At 40.7% G+C, this 19,179-nt stretch overlaps 1 protein-coding gene across 1 annotated transcript in view; it reads right to left on the minus strand.

Annotated features, from left to right (window-relative positions):
* Positions 1–19,179, minus strand: part of CMYA5 (cardiomyopathy associated 5) — a 105,413-nt gene that overhangs the window by 17,151 nt on the left and 69,083 nt on the right. The window contains exons 7-9 of the mRNA XM_010386005.2: positions 17,546–17,695; positions 14,498–14,644; positions 13,164–13,311 (exon numbers count right to left, since the gene is read on the minus strand). Coding sequence (XP_010384307.2) covers positions 13,164–13,311; positions 14,498–14,644; positions 17,546–17,695 — 445 coding nt within the window. The remainder of the gene's footprint in view (positions 1–13,163; positions 13,312–14,497; positions 14,645–17,545; positions 17,696–19,179) is intronic.

Below are 19,179 nucleotides of genomic sequence, written 5' to 3' on the forward strand. Positions count from 1 at the left end.
TGAGAAGATTTTCCTTTTTAAAAAAGTTGGTAAATAATTTTTGAACAGAATGATTTTTCTTTTGATAAATGATGATATTATGAGACTCGATGGTAAGTGTCTTACTCTTAGTTCATAATAGTGTGGAAAATAACATGGGGGCTGAATGGTCAGGCTGGTCTTGAACTTCTTGGCCTCAAGCGATCCTCCCACCTCAGACTCCCCAAGTGCTGAGATTACAGGTGTGAACTAACATCACTCTTAGTTCACAATCATGTAGAAAAGTAACATGGGGGCTGAATGCTAACAGCCATGGGGCTTAGGCTTTTCTATAATTAGACATTCTTGCAAAATCAGCATAAGCAAAGGTCCCAACAGAAAGATTCTAGATTTTTGTTTTCTCTCTAGTTACTCTCCAAAGGCTGAATGGTATCATTTACATTCCAGGCAGAGAATCCCAGGAGCTTAGTAACATGCATTCCTCTGGATTCTCTAGGCCCTCCTTTACCCCTCCACAGCCACACAGGCAAAGAATTCCTTGAGATCCTCATAAAACTGCCTGCCTAGAATGGTGACTTCACATTATGCTTTCAGATCCTGTTTAAAATAATGGTTATATAGAGAACGTTTTTGTAGCTTTTGTAAAACTGCTCTTAAAGACAATCACTATTATCTTGTTCAATAGCCTTTATATAAAGATCTACATGAAAGATTCATCTTAGAGCTGAATGTCAAGAAATATAATTGTCTCTCTTAGTGAAATGTGCTTCCTTTTAAAAAAACAGTTGAGTTATATAATCTCTTTTTTCCTCTTGCTGTCTCCCCCTCTCTCCTGTTTTCTCTTTAACTGCCAGTAAGTTCAGATTTAAATTTTGTGTTCTGTGGAGGTTCAGTTCTTCACTTTCATTCTCCTCAGTCCTGCATTATTTGGCTCTTGTTCTCACAGGATTGTTTTACTGGTTCTACTATGTCTGGGTCCTTCATTGTGGACAACCTGAATTCTTTTGGAAATTGACAGGCCTAAGTTAGAAGTGAAGGAACTGACTGGGTTTCCATTGACTGAGGTTTTACTGTACAACTAGGAGGTGTATGGGAATTTAAATGATCAAAGTCAAATAAGGGTCACTTGGGAAAAAGATTTCATTTAGGAAAAGCCAAATGCCAAGATACTGGGTGCGATGGACAATCATCTTCGCAAAACTCCCTCTCCCAAAGGCTCCCTACAGAGGGATATGACAACTGGGTCAGGAAAACAATTTCACATACAGATTGGCGACTAGCTTTCAATTACTCAATGAGAATTTTGGCCCAATCATGTCAGTCACCCTCCTATCACCCTGGGAAGAAGGAGCAGGAATGACTGCCTCCTTTAGCCACAGGGTGCAAGGAAGCTCCAATCTCTTGCTGTTGACCACTGGTCAGTCATCACCTTTCCATCTGAAGGCCTAGGAAGAAAGATTGAAAGAAAAGAAAAATGCTGCGATTCCTCACTCTGCACTAAGTTCATTAGGAAACTTACCCTTATTTGTCCGTATTCTACAGACAGAGCAGTGGGTGTCCCCAGCTGAAAACACCCACATATGACAGGCAATTCTGTTCCTGCTCCACCAGGTGGGGCCCCAAAACCTGGAAGAAGGAGGAATATGAGCTCACAGGCTCAGCACCCTGAGCCCAACTCCCTGGAAATGCTTGCCCTGGAAGATGGCCCCGGGAGGGTCTCCCCAGCCCATAGCCTCAGCCAGGGCCAGGGAGCAGGAGACTCACTCCCAGCTACTTTCTGGCATATTGACTCTCACAGATTTGTCATTCAATACACGGCTTCTCTCGCTGCAGCCCACACAGCTAATCCCTGTACTATATTTCTCTCAGTTTTCCCTCCTCCACCCACACTTCTTCTGACTTCTCTCCACACAGGAGAGACAGAACAGCTGAGGAAACAGCAGAACGGTGGAAAATTTTTGAAAGTGTTTCGAGCCCACCCAACCTGAGGAGAGCATTCAAAGAAAAACAGGAAGAGGGTGAGTAGGAGCTCCCTCATCCCCCGCGCACAAGCCGGGGATTGTCACTCCCGCCTACCCCAAACCCAACAGGGGCCGACTGCTGGGACCGAGCCTCGGTGCCCACACGCAAAAATATGCAAATGTTTTCTGTGAGGATTATGGAATGGAGGCAATTGCTCAGCTATTTCAGACACTGCGTCATGGAACTTGGGGGCACAGTAGGCTCATTCCATTCCAACACCCACCATAAAAGTTCAACTAGCACTTTTGGTCTTAAATTGGAATCGCCAGAGGCCATCATACCTGGGGAAGGACTGCAGGTGTGAAGATGGACGTGTTTCTGTTCTGGCAACCAAAATTAGATTCCCTAATCTAGAGGACAAGCAATGCCCTGGCCCTCTCTCCGTGTGTGTGTGAGATAATATTACTCATCTTTTTTTGCCTTTTTGTTTTTCATTTCCTTTCAACTTGTCTTCCTACACCATACCAGAGCTTTGAAGCCTGCTTGCTTTATCAGGGCTTGGGGGTGGGAAAGACATGTGAACTCATTTAGCTCTTGTTCCCTGTCTTGTTTGCTGGTGATCCAGCCAGTTAGATGACTTGAAGTGGGCAAGGACAGAAAGAGATTGGCTAATCCCATTCATTCATTCATTCATTCACTCATTCGTGAAACAGACCCTTATTGAGTATCTACACAGGTAAGTCCCCCATTCATACCCTGTTTATGGTCCAGGCTCAGTTAAACTAAGCCACAACAAATGGAAGTAATCTTTGATCCCCCTAATTTCCCTCAGGGACCTCTGGATCAATTTTTGGATCTAGTTTAGTACTATAGAGTTTTTGCATGAAATCCAGAACCTATGTAAGGGTTATATAACCAATGGATAAATAAGCTTGTAAAGTCCTTCCCTATGAGTGACCCATGGGAAGGTTTCCAGTCCACAGATTAGACCAGTCCTATCTCCTGGTTAAGTATCCAAGCACTACAAATCATTCATTCATCCATTCTTCTTTACTTTGCTGGCACAATTTATTTTTTCCCCCATTTTAAGTAAGAGATTATCCTCAAAGCTAGACTAACTTTTTTTTATTAATCAGTGTTATGTGTTTGATGCTAATTGATATTTACTCATTCCAGTAACACATATTTATTGAGTAGCTACAATATACCAGGCACTGTCATAGGCACTGAGATGACAACTTCACGCAATGATCCCTTCATGGAATCAACAAAGGAATGAGATCAAACAAATCTTAGCTTGCTGTTCTTTTTCAGAGACAAGGTAACTTTATCCATTGCTGTGCAGAGAATCAAAGTGAAAAACGGGGTTCTAATACAATGAACAAAAAGGAGGAATTGTTTGCATTTATTGACTAGAGATGATCAAGTTTTGAGCTTCTTTATATATCAATTCCACTGTAAGACTTGTACTCCACAGCTGACATCTTAGAGATTGAACTACATAGATCGTAGTTAAATAGTTAATGTTTTACAGAATTTTGAAGCGTCGGACTGTGTAAAGAATGTTTTAAAGTTGGTTGTGAAAACCAGATGGTCAAAAGAACCACAACACATGGCCACTCCCAAAGAGCAGAATTTTCCTTCCGTCTTGAACTTTTACATTAAAGAACCAAAGAGATAAAAATTAGTTTTGTAGTCCTGGGACTCTGAGATTAAAGATTATTTCAGTCTGTTGATGCCAACCTAGGGAATAAGACATTGAGGCCTGTATTGATGGGGGATGGCTCTGATGTGGTGTGTCAGCAGTAGACTTAGCAAATGAACAGGGTAGTAATTTGTGGCCAATAAATTTTTTCCTGCTTCAAAAAATTATCTATTGCTAGACTCAGCAGGGATCCAGAGGTTGGAGAGTCAAACCTGGGCTGTGGACTGAACATACCATTGCACTTCCTGGCACTGAGGGGCCTCTTAGTACCTAAATAGAAAACAACTCCATCTCCAACACAGCATTAAACTATCAGCAGGGTTTCCCATGTGGAATTTCCCTTTATTTCTAAATTTACTGGACTATAACCACTCAATAGCAAAGAACCCCTTGTATTGTTCTATAACTACTATAAATTTTTGCTTAGACGGTCCCTAATATGTTTGCCTGCAACAAGAAAAATAAAAATGAATCGATTGGCAAGATCTCAAACAGAATAAGCTAATGACAAGCCTTATGTTTTAATAAGCTCGATGTTGGTCTTAATGAAATTGGTGGATGGTCTTTTTTTTCCTACATATGGAACTGTCATTGGTTTCTTTGGCTTTCACAAAGGATTTTTTGAAATGCATTGTTGTTATCAGAAGGAGTCTTTTATTTTTCTTTTTTTTTTTTTAATTGCAAGGGCCCTAGGATAATCAGGGAAGGGAAAAACACTAATGAGAGGGGATTTGAATGGTAGTGCCTTCTCTCTTCACATCTATGTTTTTCATGGGACAGAGAAAACTAAGGATGCACAGTACCACCCAGTTGTCAGGCTATTGAGGGATGCCTCAGTCTATTCAGGACAGCAGTTTTAAAACTAGTGGAAAGAAGAAGACAGGCCTGGGTTTGAATCCTGACTCCATACTCTCACTCCATCATTTCATACTTTGGCCAGATTATTTAACCTTTCTGAGTCTGATTTAGTGGAGATCACTACCTGCCTCATAGGATTGCTGAGAAGGTTCACTGAGAGTAGGCAAGTTCCTGGCCAGCTGAAGGCCATCCCCCCACCGTCCCTTCTCCCTGTAGCCATATTTATGAGATGACATGACTGTTCCCTAGTGAGACGGCTACTAGGTCTCAGGGTTTCCAGATTTCTGCTGATTTAAGTATTCAACTGTGCTGATGTGATTTATGCAAATGCCAGCTGGGGACGGATGCCACAAAGGGAATGAGTCATTTCAGAGCCTTCATTAGCAGGCTCATCTTGCCTCTGAAAGAGCTGGGTTTTCCTTACTGATGGTAGAAAACGGTGGGAGAGATTACTCTGGGACTCCGGCACTCCTGATACAGGGTTCTTCTCATATAGCATCAATGAATTTTCACAGTTAAGGTCCAGGACTCCCCAAAGTGACGTAAAGCAAGGGTTAACAGCTTAGACTTCGAAATCTGACAAAATGAGATTTAAATCCTGACTGCTAATATGAGCTTAGTAGCCTCTCAAAGTGTCTGTTTTATCTTAGAGTTTTTGTGAGGATTAAATGAGGCAACATACCTAAAGTACTTGGGATAGTGATTGGCACATAGTAAATGCTCAATAAAAGTCTGGTTTTTTTTTTTTGTTTGTTTTTGCTTTTTTTCTCTTCCTCTGTTTTGGCCAGACTTCACCTCTCAGCTATTTCCTAAAACCGAAGCCCGCCTTCCAGCAGTTGGCACATTAAAAGAGATGTTGTTTCTTGAACATTTATTATGTTTACACTTCTGCTTAAATGCCTACATCTTACCAAAACCTCCCCACCTGATATTAATTCATCCTTTGATCATTATTTTGTGAAGCCTGTCTCCCACTTGAAAGAAACTATCATCATTCCTCAGTCATATAAAATTTCACATCATAACTAAATAAATAGTTGTTGATCATGAAGATAAACAAGAGCTTAAATAATACACTTTATTTAAAGCTGTCCAGAGGTGGCTGGCAAGATGGCTGAATAGGAACAGCTCCAGTCTGCAGCTCCCAGCGAGATGAATGTAGAAGGCAGGTGATTTCTGCATTTCCAACTGAGGTACCCAGTTCATCTCACTGGGACTGGTTAGAGAGTGGGTGCAGCCCATGGAGGGCAAGCAGAAGTAGGGTCACCCGGGAAGTGCAAGGAGTTGAGGAACTCCCTCCCTTAGCCAAGGGAAGCCACGAGGAATAGTGCATTCCAGCCCAGATACTATGCTTTTCCCATGGTCTTCACAACCCACAGACCAGGAGATTCTCTTGGGTGCCTACACCACCAGAGCCCTGGGTTTCAAGCACAAAACTGGGCGGCCATTTGGGCAGGCACTGAGCTAGCTGCAGGAGTTTTTTTTCATACTCCAGTGGCTCCTGGAACACCAGTGAGACAGAACCATTCGCTCCCCTGGAAAGGGGGCTAAAGCCAGGGAGACAAGTAGTCTAGTTCAGTGGATCCCACCCCAAAGGAGCCCGGCAAGTTAAGATCCACTGGCTTGAAATTCTCGCTGGCAGCACAGCAGTCTGAAGTCGATCTGGAATGCTTGAGCTTGATGTGGGGAGAGGCGTCCACCATTACTGAGGCTTGGGTAGGTGGTTTTCCCCTCACAGTATAAACAAAGCTGCCAGGAAGTTCAAACTGGGTGGAGCCCACCGTAGCTCAACAAAGCCACTCTAGCCAGACTCCCTCTCTAGATTCCTCCTCTCTTGGTAGGGCATCTCTGAACAAAAGGCAGCAGCCCCAGTCAGGAGCTTATAGATAAAACTCCCATTTCCCTGGAATAGAGCACTTGGGGGAAGGGGCGGTTGTGGGCACAGCTTCAGCAGACTTAAACATTCCTGCCTGCTGACTCTGAAGAGAGCAGCATATCTCCCAGCACAGCACTCGAGCTCTGCTAAGGGACAGACTGCCTTCTCAAGTGGGTCCCTGACCCCCATGCTTCCTGATTTGGGAGACACTTCCCAGCAGGGGTCTATAGACACCTCATACAGGAGAACTCCAGCTGGCATCTGGCAGGTGCCCCTATGGGATGAAGCTTCCAGAGGAAGGAACAGGCAGCAATCTTTGCTGTTCTGCAGCCTCTGCTGGTGATACCCAGGCAAACAGGGTCTGGAGTGGACCTCCAGCAAACTCCAGTAGACCTGCATCAGAGAGGCCTGACTGTTAGAAGGAAAACTAACAAATAGAAAAGAATAGCATCAACATCAACAAAAAGGATGTCCACACAGAAACGCCATCTGAAGGTCACCAACATCAAAGACCAAAGGTAGATAAATTCACGAAGATGAGGGAAAAACCAGTGCAAAGCAAAGAGGCTGAAAATTCCAAAAACCAGAACACCTCTACTCCTTTAAAGGATCATAAGTCCTCACCAGCAAGGGAACAAAACTGGATAGAAAATGAGTTTGACTAATTGACAGACGTCAGCTTCAGAAAGTGTGTTATAACAAACTCCTCCGAGCTCAAAGAGCATGTTCTAACCCAATGCAAGGAAGCTAAGAACCTTGAAAAAAGGTTAGAGGAATTGCTAACTAGAATTACCAGTTTTGAGAAGAACATAAATGACCTGATGGACCTGAAAAACACAGCACAAGAACTTCATGAAGCATATACAAGTATCAATAGCCAAATTAATCAAGCAGAAGAAAGGATATCAGAGATTGAAGATCAACTTAATGAAATAAAGCATGAGGACAAGATTAGAGGGGGAAAAAATGAAAAGGAACAAACAAAGCCTCCAAGAAATATGGGACTATGTGAAAAGACCAAACCTATGTTTGATTGGTGAACCTGAAAGTGACGGAAAGAATGGAACCAAGTTGGAAAACACTCTTCAGGATATTATCCAGGAGAACTTCCGCAGCCTAGCAAGACAGGACAACACTCAAATTCAGGAAATACAGAGAACACCACAAAGATACTCCTCGAGAAGAGCAACCCCAAGACACATAATTGTCAGATTCACCAAGGCTGAAATGAAGGAAACAATGTTAAGGACAGCCAGAGAGAAAGGTCGGGTTGCCCACAGAGGGAAGCCCATCAGACTAACAGCAGATCTCTTAGCAGAAACCCGACAAGCCAAGAGAGAGTGGGGGCCAATATTCAACATTCTTAAAGAAAAGAATTTTCAACCCAGAATTTCATATCCAGCCAAACTAAGCTTCATAAGCAAAGGAGAAATAAAATCCTTTCCAGACAAGCAAATGCTGTTTGTCACCACCAGGCCTGCTTTACAAGAGCTCCTGAAGGAAGCACTAAATATGGAAAGGAAAAACCAGTACCAGCCACTGCAAAAACATACCAAACTGTAAAGACCATCAACACTATAAAGAAACTACCTCAACCAACGGGCAAAAGAACCAGCTGGCATCATAATGACAGGATCAAATTCACACATAACAATATTAACCTTAAATGTAAATAGGCTAAATGCCCCAGTTAAAAGACACAGACTGGCACATTGGATAGAGTCAAGACCCACTGATGTGCTGTATTCAGGAGACCATCTCACACGCAAAGACACACATAGGCTCAAAATAAAGGGATGGAGGAATATTTACCAAGCAAATGGAAAGCAAAAACAAAACAAAACAAAACAAAAAAAACAAAAAGCAAGGATTGCAATCCTAGTCTCTGATAACACAGACTTGAAACCAACAAAGATCAAAAAAGACAAAGAAGGGCATTACATAATGGCAAAGGGATCAATGCAACAAGAAGAGCTAACTACCCTAAATATATACGCACCCAGTATAGAAGTACCCAGATTCATAAAGCAAGTTCTTAGAGACCTACAAAGAGACTTAAGACTCACACACAATAATAGTGGGAGACTTTAATACCCCACTGTCAATATTAAACAGATCAATGAGACAGAAAATTAACAAGGATATTCAGGACTTGAACTCAGTTCTGGACCAAGTGGACCTAACAGACATCTACAGAACTCTCCACCCCAAATCAACAGAACATACGTTCTTCTTAGCACCACACTGTACTTATTCTAAAATTGACCACATAATTGGAAGTAAAACAATCCTCAGCAAATGTAAAAGAATGGAAATCATAACAAACAGTCTCTCAGACCACAGTGCAATCAAATTAGAATTCGGGATTAAGAAACTCACTCAAAACCACACAACTGCATGGAAACTAAACAACCTGCTCCTGAATGGCTACTGGGTAAATAATGAAATTAAGTTAGAAATAAATAACTTCTTTGAAACCAATGAGAACAAAGACACAATGTACCAGAATCTCTGGGACACAGCTAAAGCAGTGTTTAGAGGGAAATTTACAGCACTAAATGCCCACAAGAGAAAGTGGGAAAGATCTAAAACTGACACCCTAACATCACAATTAAAAGAACAAGAGAAGCAAGAGCAAACAAATTCAAAAGCTAGCAGAAGACAAGAAATAAGTAAGATCAGAGCAGAACTGAAGGAGATAGAGACATAAAAAAAACCCTTCAAAAAAAATCAATGAATCCAGGAACTAGTCTTTTTTGAAAAGATTAACAAAATAGACCACTAGCCAGACTAATAAAGAAGAAAAGAGAAAAGAATCAAATAGACCCAACAAAAAATGATAAAGGGGATATCACCACTGATCCCACAGAAATACAAATTACCATTAGAGAATGCTATACACACCTCTATGCAAATAAACTAGAAAATCTAGAAGAAATGAATAAATTCCTGGACACATACACCCTCCCATGACTAAACCAGGAAGAAGTCAAATTCCTGAATAGAACAATAACAAGTTCTGAAATTGAGACAGCAATGAATATCCTACCAACCAAAAAAAGCCCAGGACCAGACAAATTCATGGCAGAATTCTACTAGAGGTAGAAAGAGGAGATGGTACCATTCCTTCTGAAACTATTCCAAACAACAGAAAAAGAGGGACTTTTCCCTAACTCATTTTATGGGGCCAGCATCATCCTGATACCAAAACCTAGCAGAGATACATCAAAAAAAGAAAATTTCAGGTCAATATCCCTGATGAACATCTATGCGAAAATCCTCAATAAAATACTGGCAAACCGAATCTGGCAGCACATCAAAAAGCTTATCCACCATGATCAAGTCAGCTTCATTCCTGAGATGCAGGGCTGATTCAAAATATGCAAATCAATAGGCATAATCCATCGCATAAACAGAACCAATGACAATAACCACACGATTATCTCAATAGATGCAGAAAAGGCCTTCAATAAAATTCAACACCCCTTCATACTAAAAACTCTCAATAAACTAGGCATTCATGGAATGTATCTCAAAATAATAAGAGCTATTTATGACAAAGCCACAGCCAATATCATATTGAATGAGCAAAAGCTAGAAGCACCAGGCACGGTGGCTCATGCCTGTAATCCCAGCACTTTGGGAGGCCGAGGAGGTCGGATCACAAGGTCAGGAGATTGAGACCATCCTGGCTAACATGGTGAAACCTCATCTCTACTAAAAATACACAAAAAAATTAGCCGGGCTTGGTGACATGCACCTGTAATCCCAGCTACTCAGGAGGCTGAGGCAGGAGAATCGCTTGAACCTGGGAGGCAGAGGTTGCAATGAGCCGAGATTGCACCACTGCACTCCCGCTTGGGTGACAGAGCAAGACTCCATCTCAAAAAAAAAAAATAAATAAACTGGAAACATTCCCTTTGAAAACCCGCACAAGACAAGGATGCCCTCTCTCACCACTCCTATTCAACATAGTATTGGAAGTTCTGGCCAGGGCAATCAGGCAAGAGAAAGAAAAAAAAGGTACTCAAATAGGAAGAGAGGAAGTTAAATTGTCTGTGTTTGCAGATGACATGATTGTATATTTAGAAAACCCAATCATCTCAGCCTAAAATCTCCTTAAGCTGATAAGCAACTTCAGCAAAGTCTCAGGATACAAAATCAATGTGCAAAAATCACAAGCATTCCTATACAACAATAATAGACCAACAGAGAGCCAAATCATGAGTGAATGCCCATTCACAATTGCTCCAAAGAGAATTAAATACCTAGGAATACAACTTACAGGGGATATGAGGGACCTCTTCAAGGATAACTACAAACCACTGCTCAAGGAAATAAGAAAGAACACAAACAAATGGAAAAACATTCCATGCTCATGGATAGGAATAATCAATATCATGAAAATGGCCATACTGCCCATAGTAATTTATAGATTCAATGCTATCCCCACCAAGCTACCATTGACTTTCTTCACAGAATTAGGAAAAAATACTTTAAATTTCATATGGAACCAAAAAAGAGCCTGCAGAGCCAAGACAATCCTAAGCAAAAAGAACAAAGCTGGAGGCATCACGGTACCTGACTTCAAACTATACTACAAGGCTACAGCAACCAAAACAGCATGGTACTGGTACCAAAACAGATATGTAGACCAATGGAACAAAACAGAGGCCTCAGAAATAACACCACACATCTACAACCATCTGATCTTTGACAAACCTGACAAGAACAAGCAATGGGGAAAGGATTCCCTACTAAATAAATGGTGCTGGAAAAACTGGCTAGCCATATGCAGAAAACTGAAACTGGACCCCTTCCTTACAGCTTATACGAAAATTAACTCAAGATGGATTAAAGACTTAAACATAAGAACTAAAACCATAAAAACCCTAGAAGAAAACCTAGGCAATACCATTCAGGACATAGGCATGGGCAAAGACTTCATGACTAAAACACTAAAAGCAATGGCAACAAAAGCCAAAATCCACAAATGGAATCTAGTTAAACTAAAGAGCTTCTGCACAGCAAAAGAAACTATCATCAAAGTGAACAGGCAGCCTACAGAATGGGAGAAAATTTTTGCAATCTATCCATCTGACAAAGGGCTAATATCCAGAATCTATAAGGAACTTCAACAAATTTACAAGAAAAAACCCCATCAAAAAGTGGGCAAAGGATATGAACAGACACTTCTCAAAAGAAGACATTTATGTGACCAAGAAACATATGAAAGAAAGCTCATCACCACTGGTCATTAGAGAAATGCAAATCAAAACCACAATGAGATACCATTTCACACCAGTTAGAATGGCAGTCATTAAAAAGTCAGGAAACAACAGATGCTGGAGAGGATGTGGAGAAATAGGAACACTTTTACACTGTCAGTGGGAGTGTAAATTAGTTCAAGCATTGTGGAAGACAGTGTGGCAATTTCTCAAGGATCTAGAACCAGAAATACCATTTGACTCAGCAATCCCATTACTGGGTATAGATCCAAAGGATTATAAATCATTCTACTATAAAGACACATGCACACGTATGTTTATTGCAGCACTATTCACAATAGCAAAGACTTGGAACCAACCCAAACAATAGGCTGGATAAAGAAAATGTGGCACTTATACACCATGGAATACAATGCAGCCATAAAAAAGGATTGATTTCATGTCATTTGCAGGGACATAGATGAAGATGGAAGCCATCATTCTCAGCAAACTAAAACAGGAAGAGAAAACCAAACACCTCATGTTCGCACGCATAAGTGGGAGTTGAACAATGAGAACACATGCACACAGGAAGGGGAACATCACACACCGGGGCCTTTTTGTGGGGTGGAGGGGTAGGGGAGGAATAGAATGAGGAGAAATACCTAATATAGATGATGGGTTAGTGGGTGCAGCAAACCACCATGGCATGTGTATACCTATGTAACAAACCTGCATGTTCTGCACATGTATCCCAGAACTTAAAGTATAATTTTAAAAAAAGCTCTCTAGTTTCATTCCATTATTCCTAAGTTCCATGTCCTACCAAAGTAGTTTATCTCAATAAGCTTGGTTTCAAAGAAAAACTAAAAACCTCTCTATCAAAATATGAATATTAAGAATGATCTGAATATTAATCATGATACATGAAGCTGCTCCACAGCAAGGAGGTGGGAGGCTAAGAAAACACCACCTCGGTAGATAAGTTAACATTTACCAAATGCCTAATGGATGCACAGCCACTTACTGATGAATGTCAGCTTCAGCATCTTAGTGAGAGAGCGTCACATTTCTTTTTTCCTAGAAGAATCTCTTTACATATTTCATGCTTTTGGAGAGGCAGGTATGTCTCCATGATAATATATATGTAATTAGCTCCTTTATGTTACCAATATATCATGGAGACATTCGGATTTACATTATACACAAGCTCACTATTAGTTTCCTGAGTTAGGTGGTACGGATTCTGATCTAGCTAGTAAAAAACCCATAAAATATGCATAAATCCTGCCTAATGACTGAAGTTAAATATACCTCAAAGAATGCTCTATCATTAAAATTCACATACATTTTTCTTACAAGGGAGTTATTCTGCATTGTAGCATGTGTTTTATTACAAACTTGGAGTTCATTGATGAACTATGATAGAGCTGCAAATCAAGTCAGCAGCTTCATTAGCTCAGCAGGATTTTAGGCTACATTTCTCCCTTGGTGAGCAGAAGCCAGAGGGTAGTTTAGGGCCAGGAGCTTGGTTCCTGGGCTCTGGGCAGTCTCTCCCATGGAGAGGGCCCCTTACCTGAGGCCCTCGCCCTCAGAAGAGTGCTGTCTGCAGTACTCCAGAGTGTAGGTCTCCGTGGCCTCTGGGGTGGTGGGCCGCCATCGGATAGTGGCTGTGTTCCAACACACAGTACAGTCCTCAGCGCGGATCACAGGGGTGGAGGGTGCTGCAGAAAGAGAGTCAGGACAGTCGTGGAGCAATGCCAGCTTGCTTTCCTGGGATCTGAGAAGCACGTGGTCTTCCATGGCTTCAGCATGATTCTGTTTTTAATTTTTTTATCAGAAAATGAATTCTGTTTTAAAAACCCAAAAGGGATCAAATATAGATGGTGAAGTCTCTCTCCCTTCTCTGCCTTCCACATTGCCCAGTTCTCACCCATCCCCAAACAGCCCCTAATAGTAGCTTCCTATAAAGCCCACCAGACTTTCTTTATACATATACAAGCAAATCAAAATAAAGATTCTTTCCTCTGTCCCAGTACAAACAAGTTAGCAACGATCTTGTCCTCAGTAAGCGCTCAATAAAGGCTTGTTTTAAGTGACAATCTTGTCCTCAGTAAGCGTTCAATAAAGGCTTGTTTTAAAAGGCAAGAGGAAAGGATAAAGGGTAGGAGTAAACTATCTCTTCCCCTGAGGCAGGTTGCCATTATCTTAAAGGCAGTGCAGCCTTGGTTTAGGCTTCATACCCTGTGGAAAAGATTTCATCCTGAGAATGCATTTACAGTTAAATACCACTGCTTAAAACCTTTTGGGGGTTCCCAGCACCCACACACAGCCCAAGCTTCTTACTTTGCAAACATGGCCTCTCTATGTTAGCCTTTCTCATCTTGTCTTACCTTTGCTTAAGTCTAAGAAATAATACCAAACTTCTTAGAGCGTCCTGCACACTCCATACTGTTTCTTGCCTTGATGCCTCTGCTCATGTCTTTTTCAAGTGGAATATCCTCCTTTAACGCATTACTTCCTATTGATCCTTTAAAGCATTTTCTGCAGGCATCAGTTCTAGGAAGCAGTTCTGATCCTGCCCCTGCCCCAGGCCAACTTGAGTGCCCCTCTGGAGTGCTCTCATAATAACTTGTGTATATCTGGATATGGCCCTTACCACACATTTTCTATGATCTTCTGTTTTTCCATCTCCCCACCTGAGCATGAGCTTCTTGAGAACAGGACCCCAGTCTTATTCATCATTGTATAACCAGCACTTGGCACAACACTCAACACACAATAGGTGCTTAATAAACACTTACTGGCTGATCTCAAGAGTCCGTGAAGAATTGAGCTTTGTCTTCTGACACCCTTAGCATCCATAAGTGTTAACACTTATGCTAGCACCCTTAGCATCCATCTCCTTACCTGTCCTAAAGATTGCCCTTTCACTGGGCAGGCTACATCCAGTGAAGTTCACAGCCATCACCCACACTTGATAGCATCGGTCAGGTTCCAAATCTTCAAAAATGCAGTAGCTTTCTTTCACTGTCAGTCTGTATTCTTCTACCAACTCTAGCATAAGACACAATTAAAATCTAAGATGTCTTCCAAAGTTAATTAAAAGTTATAGTTATTGGAAAAAGTCATCCATGATTTTCTTTCAGTGGAAAACTCAAACTGATAACCTTACAGATACCATTATGTGAAAACCAGCTCCTTAGAATACATATGAAAGCAACAGCATTCTGAAAAGAGACACTTAGGATGACATAGTACTACTTGTTAACACTTATCAGAAAATAAGAGCATATTAGTAAGATTCTGAGCTTCATATACCACAATTAAAGTAACTTATTTCAGTAGCGAATATTAAAATTACATAAAGTATATGTTAGCTTAAATCTCAGTAACACATTCTCAAGAAAAACTTAAGAATCCCTGCCAATATTTCAGAAGAGTGTGTCCTAAAAAAAGGACAACTTCATGGTTTTTAAACATCTTTACAGATTAGTAAACTATTTTGGTATTCAGTATGACCTTCCAGGTTTCAAATCCTGGTTCCTTCTCATGAATTCCAGAATTCTTTCCACTAGAGATTTCCACAATTTATAGAAATACTTAAATAACTTTGATAGGTCATAAGCTACTCTTAAGACATTTTTCTTCTAAAATTTTAAAAATTATTTTACTTTGAATATTTTAGTAATAAACATTATTCAATATCATTCTGAACAACCCTACCAATTTGGGCCAATTTGATTATTCTTACTGAAATTTTATCTCCTTTAAAACATATGGTTTTCTTTGTAAATTTTGCCTATGGTAATTTCAGTTATCCCCCCCTTATTACTCTTGAATGTCACATCTTCAAAACTTTTCCACTTAAGAACCCAGACTGTTTCTTTAAAAGAAAATCGGGAGCTCTTCAACTTAGCAGGTCTCTCAACTGCCTCTCTCCTTTCCAATGAGCTGTACTTTCTGGACAGAAAGTTCAGTTTAAAGAACGTCATAAGGACTTGTACACTGAAGAATATTTCCCCCATATCCCAGAATTTGTGTCTGCATTTTCACTGGAATCATTCTTTCAGGCAAAGTCCTATGATACGGTTTGGTTCTGTGTCCTCACCCAGATCTCACGTTGAATTGTAATTCCCAGTGTTGGAGGAAGAGCCTGGTGGGAGGTGATTGAATCATGGGGGTGGACTTCTCCCTTGCTCTTCTCATAAATGAGTTCTCAAGAGATCTGGTTGTCTGAAAGTGTGTAGCACCTCCTGCTTTATTCTCTCTCTCCTCCCTGCCAGCCATGGGAAGATGTGCTTGTTTCCCCTTCACCTTCTGCCATGATTCTAAGTTTCCTAAGGCCTCCCCTGCCATGCTTCCTGTACACCTTGTGGAACTGTGAGCCAGTTAAACCTCTTCTTCATAAATTGCCGAGTCCTAGGTATGTCTTTATAGCAGTGTGAGCATGAACTAATACATCCTATTACCCTAGCACTCCCTTTAACAATGCGCATAACATATGTGACTAGAGACCCTACTAAACATGGCACGGTATCACAGACTAGATTATCAGATTAGCTAACTGTTATTAACACAGTTCAGGGCACAGAAACAATGAGACACAGGATAGGGAAGTGTTTGGGGTGGGGGTGGGGATGAAACCCACTAAAAAAAAAAGTACTCCAAGCAACAGCTATTTGATAAGAAGGGTCTCAGAGAGCCATGGTGTTTCAGAAAGCAGCTAGAAATAGATAGAGATGAAGTATAGTGTAAGAAAACACACACAGAGACAAACAAACAAAAGAATAAACTTCAGAGCTTGAAAAATGTGTGTTTGACCCCTGCCCCTGTCATGTACAAGTTGCAAGGCCTTGAGCAAACTACTTAACCTTACATCAGTTTTCTCACTTGCAAACAGGGATAGTAACATTTACTTGGTTGTGCTGTAACAGGCATGTGGAAATAGGTCAATAAAACAGGAGTCACTACATTACAGATTTAGATTTAGCCAACTTTACAGTGTGCCTATAACTGCTTTTTTATACTTTTTTCTAAATTAATTATCACATGACATTTCAAAAGACTTAAATATTAGTAATAGTATAATATATTACCATTCATTCCTGATTACAAATTGGGCACCTGAGTTAGGATGCCAAGCCTGCCACATGCTCATCTGGTTTCCATAGTATGTGGGTCTGCCTTCAACAAGCAACACAGAACGGCAGCACTCCCAGCTCTGATTCATCAGGAAGCACAACCTCAAACTGCCTGGCTTCCAGGGCTTATAAGAAGTCCTTCTGAGCCGAGAGATACTTACAGAGGCTCAGGTATAAGACATACCATCCATTCACCCAACTAAGCACTTTCATTTCTATCCACACATTAATTGGGGACACAGGAAGACTGCACCATACCTAGGCCCATGCCTTGGGAACTGTGAACACTGAATGAACCTTGTGGCTTGTTGGTGGCTTTTAGCAAAGACAGACCTGAGAAACTGCCACCCATTACATCTCATGCTTCATCTGCCATTCAGACCATTGCGGATCACACTGTCCTCTCTATGGCTTCTTCCCTAAAAGTAGAACATGTGACACTTGTCTTTCAGGCTTTTGTACTGATTAAAACTTTATTTTCCTTGAAACACTGGTATGTTATCTCCTTTCTGAAAATGAGAACCACTTCATTGAGCCTGTTATTCTGAGAGCTCAAAGCCAAATGTGAATCTCAATTACAATATTCGTGTTGACTATTATAATGTGTATGCCATTTTGTTTTCCTTGATCTTGATTCCCAAATTTTGCTTCTGTAGTTATTATTTCATTATATTGTTGTTGGAGTTTTATTGTTGTTTTGTAAGCAGCTATAAATGCTTTGTGGGAAGAGTCATAATACAGGTATATGTTTAAATACTTCACATGAAGATGCCTGAATATGCATATGCATTTGTATTTGTGTTAGCCATCCTACCATTTACTTCTTGGTCATCTTGTGGCTCCTCCATGCAGTAAACCTGAAATGAATCAATGACATCATCCTTGTTCATGCTCCAATAAACTGCAATTGTTGTGCTGGTGGCAGAATTTGGTTCCTGAGGTTCTAATCTAGGAGGCTGTGGAACTGGAATATAAACAAGATTTATTGTAACTAATGCTGTTTTTATTAATTTGTTGGGCAAACATTACCTACGCTTGTTGAAAAAAATTCAAACAATATAGAAATATATGGTATAAAAGTAGAAGGGCTTCCTTGTTCCCCCAAACTCCCAACCCCAATTATATTTTTTCATTTTTTAATGTAATTTATTTATTTATTTATTTTATTTATTTATTTTTAAGATGGAGTCTCACTCTGTCATCCAGGCTGGAGTGCAGTGGCACGATCTCAGCTCACTGCAACCTTCGCCTCCCAGGTTCAAGCAATTCTCCCGCCTCAGCCTCCCAAGTTGCTGGGATTACAGGTGCCCGTCACCATGCCTGGCTAATTTTTGTATTTTTAGTAGAGATGGGGTTTAACCATCTTGGTCAGGATGGTCTCGAATTTCTGACCTCAGGTGAACTGCCCACCTCGGCCTCCCAAAGTATTGGGATTACAGTCGTGAGTCACTGCACCTGGCCATTTTTTCTTTTTTTTTTTTTTTTTTTTTGAGATGGAGTCTCGCTCTATCACCCAGGCTGGAGTGTGGTGGTGCAATCTCAGCTCACTGCGACCTCCGCCTCCTGGGTTCAAGCAATTCTCCTGCCTCAGTCTCCTGAGTAGCTGGGATTACAGGCACGCACCATCACACCTGGCTAATTTTTGTATTTTTAGTAGAGGTGGGGTTTCACTATGTTGGTCAGGCTGTTCTTGAACTCCTGGCCTCAAGGATTCCACCCACCTCAGCTTCCCAAAGTGCTGGGATTACAGGCGTGAGCCACCGTGGCAGCCATATTCTTTACATGTAATTGCTGTTGCAGTTGAATGTGTGTCCCTCCGCAATGTTTTCTATGCTTTTGTACATATGCATATATATGATACACACAGAAATAAACAAAAATGTATTACAAAATGGGATCACTTGAGAATACTCTTCTATAGTCCTATAGTTGGAGCAATAAACTCATGTAGGTTAGAGGAAGCAACGACTGACTTGCTTATCCTTCAAAACAAAACACATGCTTTGCTAGATGACCAAGGTTGTATCATTCTGTATCAATATAGATTCTATATTCACAACAGAGGCAAACGAAACCCTTTTAAGATATCATTGGTATGTCTTCTAGCCTGAAAAATACTTGCAAAAATAAAATATCAAAATACACTTTCTGAAATGACCATCCCATTTTGTCTTTCCAATATGGCTATGCCTATCAATTTTTAAATTATTAACTTTTTAAAAATTAAACAAAATATAAAAACTACAGAAAAAGTAGCCTACTGATTCAGTATACATTTTAGACATCTAGTACAACTCTGTTGTTCTGAATTTTACTGACAACAAAATCCTTGAATGTTTTCCTAGAAACTTGTAAAGTTCATGATTATGTGTACAAACATTAATGGTATATGCAATGCCATAAATCAAGCTTCTATGCAATTCTCCCCCAAAACTTATGACACAAAAT

The sequence above is a fragment of the Rhinopithecus roxellana genome, chromosome 3 (genome assembly GCF_007565055.1).
Source record: "Rhinopithecus roxellana isolate Shanxi Qingling chromosome 3, ASM756505v1, whole genome shotgun sequence".
NCBI lineage: Eukaryota > Metazoa > Chordata > Mammalia > Primates > Cercopithecidae > Rhinopithecus > Rhinopithecus roxellana.